The 16469-nt window shown below is 39.8% G+C and overlaps 1 gene segment (V, D, J or C); it reads left to right on the top strand.

Annotated features, from left to right (window-relative positions):
- Positions 1-387: 387 nt before the first annotated feature.
- LOC103181488 lies at positions 388-14241 on the top strand. The segment is given in 6 exon segments: positions 388-460; positions 1531-1884; positions 2845-2937; positions 7106-7198; positions 7804-7840; positions 13496-14241. Coding segments are annotated over 6 exon segments (630 nt in total).
- Positions 14242-16469: the final 2228 nt, after the last annotated feature.

The following is a 16469-nucleotide window of genomic DNA, read 5'->3' as shown; positions in this document are numbered from 1 at the left end:
GAGATTTGGTGTGTGTGAGCTCCATCATTTTCATGGCAGATAATGATCCAACACCATGTTTGTTGTGACATCTTCCGTAACATGGATGGAGGGAGGAGGAAATTACTGGTGTCAGACATTGTTGAACTTGACTCATCTACAACAGAAAATAAAAATTCATTGTAAAAAAAACAGGAGGGTAACAGGACTTTGTGAACACCCTGTACAATTCTATGATTCCACTCTCAGAGTTGGTAAAGCCTGGAGAAGCTGTTGGCAGATGGTGGAGTGGGGTACGTGGGTGAACCTACCCCCAGGGCTGGATGCTCAGTGTGTGGAGCTGAGCGTTAGAAGCTCCTCCTGTTAGTTGGCTGAGTTAGTTAGCAGCAGCCAGAGCCTGTCACAGCCCCGTCTGACTGTCAGCCTCACCAGGACAACATGAAGCTGCTGAAATATCTCTTCATGTTGAGATGCTGTTTAAGTAAGTAGGCTCACAAATAAATCGCAATGTTGAAAATACTTGAAAAGGAAAAATTTGCTATGGGTTAAGAGTGGGGGAGTGGGATTAATTGGAAAGCACTTTCAAAGAACCGGCACAGGCACAATGGGCTGAATGACCTCCTTCTGTGCTGTAGGATTCTATGTGCCAGTACAGGCATTGGCTGTAGGAGAATTGCTGCTGAAATCCAGTCAGATATGGGGATATTTTTTACAGGAGTAAAATGCAAAGTTAGTGGATTTCGCTCCAACCTGTAGCACCAGGGAAATTGGTATAGAAATTAATATTTGTGCTTTTTGGTCATTTTCAATCTACGACTGTTTGTGGGACATTGCTGTGCGCAATTGGCTGCCGCGTTCATCCACAAATATACAGTCAATTCACTTTACAGTGTGTTCTGTGAAGCGCTTTGGGATGTCCTCCCGATGTGAAAAGCGCTATATCAAATGCAAGGATTATTATTATTATTATTACATATTTTGTATTTACATCCATTAATATTTACTTAGTAGTTACTTAGTATAACTTACAATATATATGAGTGTGTAAATCCTATAGCATCAGGGAAATTGGTTATAGAAAATGTTACATATAATTGGGGGTAATTAATATTTGTACACGTACATATATTTACACATTTTGCCCACAAAATATACAGTCAATTCACTTTACAGTATATTCTGTAAAGCTCTTTGAGGCATCTTAACGATGAGATAAGGAGCTATATCAAATGCAACGATTATTATGTTATATTATTATTTTACACATTTTGTATTTGCATTCATTAATGTTTACTTAGTATTAAAATGAACTGCAGGCATTATACTTTTCTTAGACGGGAAAGGCGCTATATCAAATGCAATAAAACTTTATTTTATCATTATTATTTAGGACTTCCAAGCGATGAGATATTAACTTTTTCTGGAAGAGAAAAGGACGGGTTTGCGTGTAGAGTATATAGTGAGTGTGTTAGTGTGTAGGAATACTTTAGGGAAATTTTATGAGGAGATTTTTTTAACAAACAAAAATATTTTCTCTCTTTCTCTCAACAGGTCTTTCCAGGACAATGTCATCGACCTTAGAACCGACTGACAAATTTAAAATCATGGTTAAAGGCGAGCGTGCTGAACTCTCCTGTAAACTAAAGGGAGAAGATTTACAACAACTGGAGGTGTTTTGGTTGAGAATGCGTGAAGACGGCAACCCGCAGTTTGTGATCTCCGGCACTGTCCTGGATAAGCTCACCCGAGCGGAGTTCATAGATGAACGCTTCACCATCAGCAGAAGCAACTTTCAAAGCTCCTTCAGTTTGACCATAAACAACTTGCACCTCAATGACAGCGGCACCTATCACTGCCTACTGCCTAAGAAATACCTCTGGGGAAGTGCAATCCAGCTCAAAGTGGGTTAGTGGCCTCTCTTGTCACATTGCAAAGCTTTCAAAGTTAGCAGAGCAAAAAGTGAAAATCCTTGCATAGGTTAAGACCAGGCACTAAGCTCCATTCCAGGGCGGGTGTGTGTGTGTTTGTTTTGGGTGGGGAGGTGGGCGGTTAGATTCAGATTCAAGGAACACGCATTAAATTCACAAAAAAACAGTCAAACCACTTTGCAGTGTATCCTGTGAAGTGCTTTGAGACATCTCAACAACATGAGAAGGCGCGATATCAAACACAAGGATTATTATTATTATTATTATTTTTATGCTGGTGCACCTAACTTTGCCCTTTTAGAAACATCGGCTTAGAAAAATGGTGTGAAATTCAGCAGTGTCTGTGGGTTCAATAACGTTTTGTACCATGTGTACATATGGCCTTCCCAATGCAGATAATCAGTGCACTTTGTCTTACATAACAATAAAATAATAATAATAATCCTTGCATTTGATATAGCGCCTTATCACATTGTTGAGAAGTGTCAAAGCACTTCATAGAATATACTGTAAAGTGAATCAACTGTATATATTTTATGGACAAAACACAGCAGCCATTTGCGTACTACAGTGCACCACAAACAGCCGTGGATTGAGTGACCAAATTATTATTATTTTATCAATTTTTTTTAAGGGATTATTACAACTAATTTCTATCAGTTCAATCACCCCCTATTTTCTTCAAGGTTCGATTGAATTCTTACAATAATTTACTCTCCTTTGCCAGGTGTGTATCAGTGTGAATCGTTACTGGTGGCGGGAGAGTGTTGATATCTCAGGGGCCCTTCATATTGATGGGTTTACTGTTAATTTTCTTTCTTGTTGTTGGGTGGGTAGTTTATTTTTGAAGGTGGGGAGGGGGATGCGAGAGGAAGAAAATATTTAAGTAAAAGCAAGCAACAGACCTCAAAGAAAACAATGTCCCATTTCATCTCAGTTACAGAGAAACAGAAAGTGACTTCACCGCCTTCTACAACTACTCGGCGTAAATCGATACCTCGTAAACCCAAGACTCGCAAGGAAAACAATGGTAAGATTGGCTCGGAAGCTGAGTTTTGTAAATGCCATCACCTTACTGTGCCTCATTCCCCAGCAAAGCAGGATTGTTCAGTGCTGGTGAGCCAACCAATCTATTCCTCTCCTTCACATGTACCTTTAACTCCAAGGCGGAGGCAGTACATTTTACCCAACCATTGATATAATAATAATAATAATGATAATGATGATGATGATGATGATGATAATAATAATAATGATGATAATAATAATAAGAGAGGCTTGGCTGGCTCACCAGTATTGAACAATCCTGACCTGGATACTTATTATTAATATTATTGTTACTATTATTATGTTATTACAGTTTAAATCACTCCATAGAGGTAATTTCTAAATGCTTTTCAGTGATGGGTCAACCAGACCAATAACACTGACACTTTATATACAAAGAGGTGTACAGTATATGAGTAATTTGAGACACAACATATACTAAGTATGGTGGTATGGCTTGGAAGAAACAGGGAACTTTGGATCTAAGATTGTGTTGTAGATTAATCCATATAGAATAATTGCTATCAGCATCTCCATTATTGTAGCATGCGACTACCAGGATGGTAGAAGGTGGATTAGATGGATATTTTCTGTCTAGCTGTTCCCATGTTACTTTTCTTAATATACAGGTGAATCAGAAGTCCTTACTCAGAGATATTCAAATTACATGCCATGTACGAGTTTACACATATCAACTCGATGACAAAAACTTTCACGAACGCAATGAAAGACATTTCCTGTAATAGCTGCTCACTCTAAGAAATTAAAAAAATAACATAATTAATAATTAAAAACTCTATGAGTAAGGACTTCTGATTTGAGCTTCTTAAAATAGCTACTTTTTGCAGGAAGTCAAGATTTTGCTATTCTTCTGGTGACTATTATTATTGTTGTTATTATAATAATAATAATAATTAGTATTATATTAATGGCTGCGTAAAATGTACTGCCTCCTCTTTGGAGTTAAATTTACATGCCAAGGATAGGAGTGGGAATATTTTGAATAAGTTTGTATCATCTCTTAAATCGGGTTCAGAGTGAGTAAGGCATCAGGGAGAAGATATTTTTAATAACTTTAATGTTTCTCCAACTTTTGCTCTTTATTAAAAAAACTGCGCATTTGTTTTGTCCAAATAATAATCGGCATTCGGAGAGACAACACTGAAGTTGGATAATGTTGTTCTCTTTTTAAGAGAAGGAAGTTGCAATTTGCGGTCACTGGTTTTAAATGCCCCATTTTATGATTTTTTCGCCCATAGTCAATCCACTTTACAGTATATTCTGTGACCAACTTTGAGACGTCTTAATGACATGATAAGGCGCTATATCAAATGCAAGGATTATTGTTATTGTATCTACATCTTATTGTCCCAGCCAAACTCTTCCAAATCAATTGATCATTCACTCCATGGCTCGATATGAGACATTGCTCCTGGGGCAAACAGGCTGCGCCTTTTCCTGCAAATCACAGTCACTTGGTAGCAATTTCCTCCACAAAATATACTGTAATGTGGATTGACTGTGTATTTTGTAGGCAAAACTTTGCTCCTATTGCACCAGCAACTCCACTAATCTTACTAACCAAGGATCTGTACCCAGTACCCACACACTGAGCGTCTCTCTGAAAATAAATATAACAACATTTTTGCGGACACCATTTGAGTAAAACAACCCACGGATAACGGATAATGAGGGGGAAACACACATACACGTTTCCCTTTTCAACAAATAAACCCATTGAAGAATAATTTCAACAGTTTGGCTGAAGCGATGCAGTTCTACACACGGTAACTGTTCCAATCCCTGACCTTTCCCCACAGCTCAGCAATGCACTGCAGTTACTTTTATTTAAAGGTGAAACTCATTGAAATGTTATTGTACCCCCCGATTCATTCCTTGCACAATGAAAGGGCATTTCTGTTGTTTTGTTTTGATGCAAACACTATTTCAGTAAGCGAGTATGGAACAGGGTCTGTCAGGAAACGGTGGAAGCAGAAAGTGTAGATTCTTTCAAAAACAAATTAGATAGATTTCTGTTAGGAAATAATATCTTGGGATACAGGATATAGTTTGGGACATGACATGTTCATGCGACTGCCAGGATGATGGAAGATGAACTGGATGGACCTTGATCTTCTTTTATCTAGCAATTCCTATGTTCTTATGTTTCTTTGAATTCCTAATGACTGACTGGCAGGCGTTCTTGCAAAGATGATTGATCAGTTTGGAAAGTCGGTCATGTGCATCTAATGTGTTTCAATACCTTGTGGATCAATCTGTGTAGTGTAGCGCAGTGTAGCCTTGCCTCGTCCATTGGGGACAGAGATCAAGATGTACTGCATTGCACATGCACATACACTAATAGTGTAAACTAAACCAGGAATATTATATATATAATGGTAATAATGATAATCCATGATATTCATATAGCGCCTTATCTCATCACCAGGACGTCTCAAAGTACTCCACAGGATTTCACTGTGAAGTGTAGTGACTGTATATTTGCCACATTGCATCACACAGGCAGGATTTTATCTGGAAAGGCAATGTGAGGAAAACTGTTTTTTATTAACAACAACAAATTGCATTTATATAGCGCCCTTCACAGCAGGAGACGTCTCAAGGTGCTGGACAATGAGGTGTTTGCACCCGAGCTACGGGTTGGGATTAAGCGCTTTTAATTGAAAAAGAATTGCTTTAAATGGGTTAAGACTAAACATTAGCCTTTTGCTGTAGAATTTTGCACAGTAACAGATCCTCAATAACATTTTGCACAGTAACAGCTGCAGGAAAATGCCAAGGTGTGGATTTTTAGCAGCGACGGGCAAATAATATATACATAATATAATCCTTACATTTGATATAGCGCTTTATCACGTCTTCGAAACGTCTCAAACCGCTTCACAGAGTATACTGCAAAGTGAATTGACAGAATATTTTGCGGGCGAAACACAACAGCCAAATGCGCACAGCAGTGTCCCACAAACAGTCAAGAAATGATTGAGAGCTATGATATAAACGGTTTCAGATTGTCTTGGTTGATCATGTAATAATAATAAATAGTAATCCTTGCATTTGATATAGTGCTTTTCGCATCTTCTGGACCTTCCAAAGCGCTTCACAGAATATACTGTAAAGTGAATTGACTGTATATTTGTGGACGTAACGCGGCAGCCAATTGCACACAGCAATGTCCCACAAACAGTCGTAGATTGAAAATGACCAATTTATTATTGTTTTTGGTTTTGGAGGGATTATTATTAGGCTCTGTGTGGAGTAAGGAAACTTGCCCAAGGTTTTGCCCTGCCTGGGATTGAACTCAGGTCTCTCACTTGCAAAGCGAGTGCTCTAACTGCTGAGCTACAGGACTGTTACAGTATTCCCCAATAGTAGTGCTAGTCCTATATTATAATACTAAATACCGCAGCTGTTTACAAAATGGACTCTTATCTATAAAGCTGAAGAGATCATTTCTGTCCCACAGCCGGTTTGATATAATGTGCAGGATTTGTTTATTGTATGTTAGCCTGGCTCAGTTGGTAGCACTCTCGTCTATGAGCCAGATGGCTGTGGGTTCAAACCACATGGCAGGACTTGGAATCACACAGTCTAAGCCGACACTCTAGTGCAGTGCTGGGGGAGTGCTGCATTATCGGAAGTGCCGTCTTTCGGATGAGACATTAAACCAAGGTCCCGTCTGCCCGATCAGATAGATGTTAAAGATGTCATTGAACAATTCGAAAAGAGAAAAGAGTTTCTCTTTCCTAGTGTCCTGTCTAACAGTACACAAAATAAAAGTGGTCACTCACTTCATGGCTGTTTGGCAAACATTTCTGCACAAACTGGCTATCTTGTTTGTCCACAAAAAACACAGTTACTACAATTTACAGTAAATCTTGTGAAGCACTTTGAGTTGTCCTTCCGACATGAAAGGAGCTGTATTATATGTAAGGATTATTATTATTATTTTTATTATTATTATGTTATTACAGTTTAAATCAATCTATAGAGGTCATTTTTAAATGTTTTTCAGTGATGGTCAGCCAGACCAATAACACTACCACTTAACCTATGAATGGATGTTACCTTTCTTGATATATTTGAGCTTCCTAAAAATTATTATAATTTATTTATTATTATTATTATTTCAGAGCTCAAATGTGGCTGGATAGTCTGGAGTCCATTCATCGCAGTCATTGCGTTGTTGCTCATTTCCATCGCTACTGTTGTCATCCATCATAGAAGTAAGTTAAAATACGCTCAGTACATAGAATTGATTAGAACTTGACAGCACAGAAACAGGTCATTCAGCCCCAACTAGTCCATGCCGGTGATTATACTCCATATAAGCTGCACCCTTCCTAATCCTTTCTCTCTTATTCCTCTATTCCTTTCTCCCTCATTTAGTATTAAGTACTATCGGATAAATTGCTTTGACCGTTCACCTCATGTTAATTTGCTGATATAGCAATGTGAATTTATAACCCAATGCATTTATTTATCCTGTTCATTCACTCTAAATAGCTTTAGAGTTAGGATTGCCTTTTGAAAGTTATTATTGAATTTGCTTCCACCACCCTTTCAAGCAGCGTATTCCAGATCGTAACAACTTGCTGCGTAAAAAGGATCCTCCTTGTGTCCGCTCTGGTTCTTTTGCCAATTATCTCAAATCTGTGCCCTCTGGTTAACAACCCACCCACCAGTGGAAATTGTTTCTCTATTGTTACTCTCTTTCAAAACCTCTCCTAATTGTATTGTATAGTAAATAGCTGAGGTGGGGGCAGTAGCCCCTGCAGTGCTGAGATTGCTAATGTTTCTAACAAGAGCAATGTTTGACTTTCCTTTCTAGATCGTCGAAGGCGATGCCGTCACCATTTTCGGAAGAGGTCAGTGATGTGAAATCTCTAACTCGTTACTGTCATACTATGGAAAAGAATGGGGGAGTGGGAGAGCCGGCACAGGCACGATGGGCCGAATGGCCTCCTTTTGTGCCGTAGGATTCTATTATTCTATAAATATTTATATGTAATAGAGCCTGGAACCTATTGTAGTAAGTGCTCCGAGATGCTATCCCACTTGAGGGACGCTATATAAATGCAAGTTGTTGTTGTTCGAGATCGGCTGTACATTCGTTTGGGAATACATTTGCTTTGAATTGATGTTTTGATATAACCAGATTGAAGATACATTTTAGAAGCAGGGGGAATTGACGAGGTAGGGGTCGGGGTCCGTGCGGAGAAGATCCTCATTCCTCAGGGTCTTTATGCATCTCCTAAAATGTAAGATTTTGCTGAATTTTGCCACGTTCTTGAATTTAATCTGAATTTGAAAGGTTTTTTTCAAGAACTGCGGAAACCCAACCTCCTTATAAAGACTTTTATAAGAACTGGCTCCAAAATTAAGACTGAATTGAAGAATTCCCCTCTGCTCCCACCCCCAAATACTGTATTAATTAATTATTCATTCATTAATTGATTCATGAATTAGCTGCCACATTTTGCCCACAAAGTATACAGTCAATTCGCTTTACAGTATATTCTGTGAAGCGCTTTGAGACGTCTTCACAACGTGATAAGGCACTATATCAAATGCAAGTATTATTATTATTATTACAATGTTAAATTTTAAGGCAATTTTCGTAAGACTAAAGCTGTACCTGTTTGAAGAATGACCACGTTGTGTCACTGTCAATAATTGTCCGCGTTATAAAAGAAGGTTAAAACCATGACAAATGTAACAGACAGCCTCGCTCTTTGTCCTTTCTGCCCCACTCCCACCGATAATTCATTTATTATTATCTATTTATACTGCAGTCGTCCTACATAGTACGTGCCTCTTTGATGCAGTTTCCGAGTTGAATTGACACTAAAAGTGTAGAGCAGCTTGTGAGAGAGACAGAAAATGACAATAATTCTGTTTGGAACTAGTCATGAAACCACCTCCAGGAGAGAGTTTCAGGTTAAGAATCAATGTCACTGCTGTTGAACACCTTCAGTCACTCCACAATCCAGTAATGTTGACGTGCATTGATATACTGTAGTACGTTTCATGAAATCGTAGCGTTTAATTGAAGAGAGTGGGGTAGGGGGGAAGCAATAAGTCAGACCCAATCAAAACCCAACATTTAAGCACTTTGAAACATCCCCCCGACATGAAAGGTGCTGCATAAATGTAAATTGTATTTTAAATTCTACTGTATGCATTTGATAAACATTTGATATCTTAAAAACAAAGTTAGTTTTAATATTCCTGCAATGGGTAGCAATGCTGGCACCAAGTGATACCACTCCCAGCAGACTAGTAATTGAAATCCGGGGATCCTGATAAACTGTGCAGTTTCCCTGTGATTCGTTAGTACTTTGTGTATTTTTCTGAAGTTTTCATAGTATCCCTGTGTATTTTCTTTATATTGTTTTTTAATTGGATGGTTCTCTATGTCAGATTTCAACCAAACTTAATTGGTAGTATTTGCTTTTCTTGCAAGCCCTGTGGATTGTATCTGTGTGTAAATCAGCAATCACTTTTATCAAAAAAACAGTCACTGCACTTGCCAATAATTACCAGGAAGCACTTTGGAGTATTTTGACAGGATCAGGCACTGTAAAAATGAACTTTATGTGTATTTGATAACACATCAAATAATAATAATAATACAATTAGAATTTTGTCATTTGATATAGCATCTATACACTGGAGCAATGCAATTTAATGTAGTTTATAAAGAGCATTTCACATCAGGAGAATGTCTAAAAGTGCTTAACATTGCTGGATGGGCACCCGAGATGAGGGTGATATGTGTTTGTGGGGACAATACTTATACTTAAAGTCAAACCACTGTCTTCATACAGTTAGTGTTTACTTCAAATAATAGTTCTTACCTTTGTGAAGGAAAATTAGTGTTAGAATGGGAAGTGAAGACAACAACAACTGACATTTATTTAAAGCGCCTTTCACATATAGAACTTGTCTCAAAGCACTGAATGGAAACAGTTAGAAATGATCTGAATATTTTTGTGGAGACTAATTTGCATCAGCTTGTGGGACACAGCCAGAAATGAGATGAGCAGTCAACTAATGAGTATTTTGGGGGTGAATGTTGATGAGGAGGGAATAAGGAATTTCATCAAGAAATTCCACAAATTAGACCCCAATTTCCAACATTTTGTGTGATAGCAATGAGCATTGCTTTATACTTCGTGAAGCTACAATGCACGTTGCTGTGGCTCAACAATGAGATAGATGACAGAGAGACAACTAGTGCATTTAAGAAACTCAATTAGTAAAGCAAAAGATTTCAAGGTGAATATTCACTACTTACTGAAGGTATTGAGCTAATATGAAGCAAAGTTTGTTGCACAATGGGATACTTCTCAAAGGTTTTTGGCAACATGTCAAAAACAGCTACTTTACATTTGCATAGTTCAACATTTTGGAATATGTGTAGATTTGGCCGCTCTACCTTCAAAAAGACATGTACGACGCGTTAACTGGCACATCAAATCTGTCATCGCCATTGTAAGTCAATAACTAAATCCTGCTGTCCCCAGTCTGACACAGTTGGTAGTGCTTGTCTTTGAGTCAGTAGTTTGTGGGTTCAAGCCCCATGTCAGGACTTGGTACTTGCACAGTCTAAATCACACTCCAATGCAGTGCTAGGCGTGAGCTGCATTGTCAGAGGTGCAGTCCGTTGGATGCGTTGTTAAACCAAGTTCCCATCTGCCCATCCAGTTGGACGTTAAAGATCCCATGGCACTATTCAAAAATATAACAGAGTTTCTCTCTCTCAGTGCCCTGGCCAACAATCCCTGAAATAAAACTGGTCTATGGTTGTTTGTGGGACAATTCTGCAAATTGGCTGCTGCATTTTGCCACAAAATGCACTCAGTCGCCCCATTTCATGGATAGCAGTTTTAATCTGAATATTTTTGTCTCTAAATTATAAAGTATATTTTAATGTATATTTTAAAGTTATAAAGTTTGCTTCATTTGTAGGACTTTGCTCAATGTAAATTGGCCGCTGGGTTCACCTAGTAATACAGTCACTACACTTTACAGTAAAATTCTGTGAAGCACTTTGAGACGTCTCAACAATGTGATAAGGTGATATATCAAATGCGAGGATCATTATCATAAAGAGAGCCAGATGAAGGGCGTAAGATAAATGTAATTTGTTGTTGTTCATATCTGAAATAGATTGGCAAATAATGCTCTGTCAAGTTTTCTGCCTTTATAAATTCTCGAGAATTATTTGCTTTAAAGGTGGTTCAGTTTTGCTGGTCGTGTGTCAAATATATATTAAATGCAAGAATTATTTTGTATAATGCTCCAATCTGTTCGTGTTTGTAAGATGTAACATTATACAGATAGACAAGGGCGCTATTCAAATGTAAATTGTTGTTGCTATTGTAGATGGGAATAACTGGAGGATCTTTGAGATGTTTTGACATAATACAACAACAACAAAATTACATTTATAGATGCCTTTCACGTCAGGAGGATAGACGTTATATCAAAAACAAGGATTATTATTACTACGATCAATTTTCCAGCTCAACCGCCCAATTGTAGCAGTTCATTCAACCTGTTCCCTTAGTTTATTAGATCACAGCATCTCATTTTTCTGCCTTTTCTCCTTACCCCTTAATACTTCTCAAGTATCTATCTCATTTTTGAACATCCACATTAATTTTGCTTCTACCGTTTTCTGGAGGCAATCCAGCCCACATTTTTACAACCCTCTAATAATAATAATATTCCTTGAATTTGATATAATGCCTTATCATGTCGTTGAGACATCTCAAAGCGCTTCACAGAATATACTGTAAAGTGTGTATTTTATGGGTGAAACGCAGCAGCCATTACATACAGCAGTGTCCCACAAAAAGTCATGGATTGAGTGATCAAATTTGTTTGAGGGATTATTATCCCTCGAAAAGCGATCTGCCAATCAACTAACAGCTGGGTTCCTACTTACTGCTGGGTAAACAGAGGCGTGTGGAGTAAGGAAACTTGCCTAGGGGTTTTCTCAGTTGGGGAATCAAACCTGGGTTTAAGTGTGAAGAAATGTTTTTCGGATGTCACCTCTAACTGTCCTAGGTAGAAATGTTTCAGAATGCGTCCTCTTGTTTTGAAGCAAATGAAGTGCTATCTGGAAAGGTTTGATAGAGCAAAGTGGAAGCCTCGGTTTCACAAGTATTGTATTTTAGGACTTGGTTCTCTACTTGGATATCCAGTAAACCAAGGCTCATTTTCCGACAAACACTGAAACCATTTGAGTGGGAGAGACATTAGAGTGTAAAAGTTTCTTGAAATTACTCACATTGATTCCTCCTTGTGTACTGTGTTTCCCTTATCATTTGACGACATGCCCCCCTACCTCCACACTCACCGTTCCCCTCCCCTTTACTCACTGTGGCAGCAGAGCTGCTACAATTGGGCGGTTGAGCAGGAAAATTGACCAGTGTTTCCCCCCTTCTTCCTGATCATTGATTTATTGAGCTTTATTGGGTGCTGCAGGCATTTGTTGGGTGACAAGAAGATCTGACTTGGTTATGATGCCCTTAGTGATCAAAAAGTCTGCTGTTACACTGTCTTGACTTAGAATGAGATATCAAATGATTATCCATTGAACTAGACATCAGAGCAAGGTGGGACCTGCAGGAAAATGGAAGGGATTCATTAGGTTAATAATAATAAAAGTAATAATAATAATATCCTTACATTTGATACAGCGCCTTTCATGTCAGGAGGATGTCTCAGAGTGTGTCACAGAATATACTGTAAAGTGTAATGATTGTGTGTTTTGTAGACAAATGTGGCATCCAGTTTTGAACGCAATAATTTTCCACAAATATCAATGAAGTATGAAACAACAACAACCTAGATTTATATTGTGGCTTTCCCAAAGGGTAGCATCTCAACAACAACTTGCATTTATATATCGCTCCTCACGCGTCCCAGAGCGCTTACAAGGTAAAAGGCAGCTAGACGTAAATGAAAGGGTTCCTTGTTCAAAGAGCCTGCACAGATATAATGGGCCCAACAGCTTTCTTCGGTGTTGTAAATGTCTATAGTTCTTAAGCAGAGCAAAATGAGTTGATTTCTTTTCTGGTTTGTAATGCACAAGCATTTGACCGCACACAGTTTATTAGGTGGCAAAGGAGTGTATAAGTAAAGTGTTAACTTGTGGATCTAGCCAGTGACAGAGTAGCACCCAGCAGCCTTGAAATGTATGTATGGCACCTTTTTAAATATATTATGAGAGGAGAGGCATCGGGGAGGGTGACAGGAAGAGAGGTGGAGCAGGAGGTACAAGGCAGCCTGGAGAGGACATATATGAAGAAAAATTCAATAAAGAAAATTTTATTTGGCTGGTCGACTAAAAACATTGGCCACCACTGCACTAAGCAATCCTGTTTCCCAAAGAAAACCCAAAGATAATTTTAGAGACATTAAAATGATAGATTGTTACATTACCAACCCATGTTATTGGTGGATTATGGTCCGGTACTGTTTATCATGTCTTTTTCTATCTATTGCAGGTATGCTTAACACATCCACGGGCTTTGAAGAAATGCAAAGAGAGAGAGACAGAGAGAGGAATGTTATTTGGAAACTTTTATTCTTTAACAAAGTTGCATCAGAACATTATACCACCTTCATGAACAAACCAGCAACTTGTTAATCAGCCCTTACAAGTTTATTTCTGTCAATGCTAAAATCTTGCAGTGTAATTCCAAGTGATCATCTTCGAACATTTTGAGCCGTGGCTTAGAGAGGAATTTCAGCGTTTGTAGATAATCTTCAGGTAAATGCACCATTGGTGGCAGTCAAAACACATGTCCTCCGTAAAAGCTTTTTCATTTAGTCAATAACAATGATGTGGCTTATTCCACTTGCTGCTTGCACCATACTGTTTATGTGTACAGAGTGTTTACAAAGTCCTGTTATCCCCATATTTTTCTCTACAGTCCACTGACCAACAACTGAAACATGTGGAAGAATGGTGATAATTGTATTTAGAAGCACTTGATTGTATTCAGTACAAGTGTTTAGCTGTATTTAGATGGCCAGAGGATTGGTCTGAGTGAGCGCAATCATTTTCATGGCAGATAATGTTCATTGCAACATCTTCCATAACAAAACTAAAGGGATTAAGGGATATGGGGATAGGGTGGCTAAATGGAATTAGGTTAGTAGATCACCCATGATCCTATTAAATGGCAGTGCAGGCTTGAGGGCCGAATGGCCTACTCCTGCTCCTATTTCTTATGTTCTTATGTAATATGGAGTGAATGAGGAGGAAGTTACTGGTAGCAAACATTGTTACATTCGACTCATCTGCAACAGAAAATAAAAATTTATTGTGAGAAAAAACAGAGGGGGTAATAGGAACTTTGTGGACACCCTGTAAATTGTGACTTCAATCCTCACAAAAGCAGAAATTCTGTGATTAGCGCCATTGCACGTTCAAAATAAAATGAAAATAAAATGGTGATAATTTCTTTTTTTTTTAATTGCGTTAATTTTTATGTGCATTATTTTCCAAGAAATTTCTATTCTTCTTTGTGACATTTCAGGCTTGCTCAAACCGCTTGCAAATGCCTAGCAGGATCAAGACCAATTTTTGGTCTGTACAAAAGACAGTGACATCATCCATATACAGGGAGGCCTTGGCTTGTGAGCCGTGGCTGCCTGGGATGGTGACACCTCTGATGCTCTCGTCCCTCCTGATGGCCCGTGCAAAGGCTTCAATGCAGCAGACAAATAGGGTGGGGGATAGTGGACAGCCCTAACTCCAGACCTGATGGGGAACAGCTCAGTCTCGTACCCATTAACTGTGACTGCGCTACAGATGTCTGTGTAGAGCAGTCGGATGCGCTTGCGTATTCCCTCCCAGAAGCCCATTTTGGAGAGTGGCTCATCCACGTAGCTGTGATATACCCTGACAACGGCTTTTTCTTGATCACCCCCCTGTCCTGCAAGTAGGCGATGGTATCCCTGAGCAGCGTGAGACTGTCTGAGATCCTTTGGCCCGGAACCGAGCAGGTCTCGTCTGGGTGTACTACCCGCCCGAGGACAGTCTTTATCCGCTTGGAGATCATCTTTGCCAGGATCGTACAGTCTACATTCAGTAGCGAGATTGGTCACCGATTCTTTATCTCCTCCCTCTCACCCTTCTGTTTCATGGTCCCTGATAGCAGCAGGTTGTTGTCGGCCTCCAGCAGGTCCGAGCCCAGCAGGTCCCACAGAGCTGAGTAGAGCTCCACTGGGAGGCCATCGCCTCTGGTGTCTTACCAGTCTGGAGGGATTTGACGGCCCTGGTTAGTTCGTGCAGGGAGAGAGGCCTGTTTAAGTGCTCCCGGCTCTCCTCATCCAGCAGCTCGGTGAGGGCAGATGGGATATCCCTGGAGGCCGTGGTCTCTGTGGGTTTTTGACAGTACAGGTCAGCATAAAAGGATCTGCTGATCCTCTGCATACCAGCCTGCTCCGCATGCACTCAGCCTGTTTTGACCCTCAGCCCAGTGATAACAGAACTTCCTCTGCTCACTTTTTAAAAGAAGAAACGTGAGCCCATCTCGTCCTGTTCTATCCTGAGCACCCTGGATTGGAAGATGACCCTGGAGGCCTGGGCAGCAAAGTGCACAGTTTGCTGACCCTTCACCTCCTGGAATTCTTTTCTGACATCAGTTCCCTCAGCCTGTTGTTGCAGGAGGTTCTGCAATTGGGTCTGTAGCCGGGACATGACCTTCAGCATCACCATCCAAGAATACACACTCCACCTCACAGAGCCAGTCCAGAACCTTGGCATCTTGCTTGACCCTCAACTGTCCTTTCTACCCCACATGTGTGCAATGACCCGCTCTGCCTTCCCCCACCTCCCCAACATTGCCCGGCTCCACCACTACCTCAACTCTGAGGCTGCCAAAACCCTCATTCGGCAACCTGTCCATTCTCCCTGCTCAGCAGGCTGTGGCTTGCTCCACAACTCCCACCCAGCCCGCTCCACCATCGACAATTGGGCCTTCACCAATCTGCCCCCACCCTTTGAATCTCCATCCCACAGTTCCTTTACCATGCTCCCTCCCTTGCCTGCTCCAAGGCATGTCTCAAGAACCTCCTCTTTGACTGAGCCTTCGGCCACCTTCCTACTCTCCCTGCCCCCCACTCTTCCTGATCCCAACCCCCCAGCTTGGGGCCAAATTCCTGACTGTCCAGTGGGTTGGGATGTCCTCCGACCATGCTAGGCGCTATACAAATGGAATTTTGTATTGTATTTTGTAAGAAGTTGACACTCAGTTGACTCTCTGAAATCTCTTCTGGTTTGAACCTAAACACTCCATCATTTTAAAATTTGAGGCTACACAGAATTTTGGACATTTCTTAAATTCATTCTTAATTTGTTTCTTCTCACTTTTTTTCCCAAATTCAGACTAAATTTTCAAAATAATCCAAAATTCTGAGTAGTCTTGAATTTGTATTCTACTACAAGAACTCTACCACAAAACACAACAA

This window comes from Callorhinchus milii, unplaced genomic scaffold (genome assembly GCF_018977255.1).
Source record: "Callorhinchus milii isolate IMCB2004 unplaced genomic scaffold, IMCB_Cmil_1.0 Scaffold1, whole genome shotgun sequence".
NCBI classification, from domain to species: Eukaryota; Metazoa; Chordata; class Chondrichthyes; order Chimaeriformes; family Callorhinchidae; genus Callorhinchus; species Callorhinchus milii.
The sequence above is the reverse complement of the archived record's forward strand: the minus strand, read 5'-3'. Positions and strand labels throughout refer to the sequence as shown.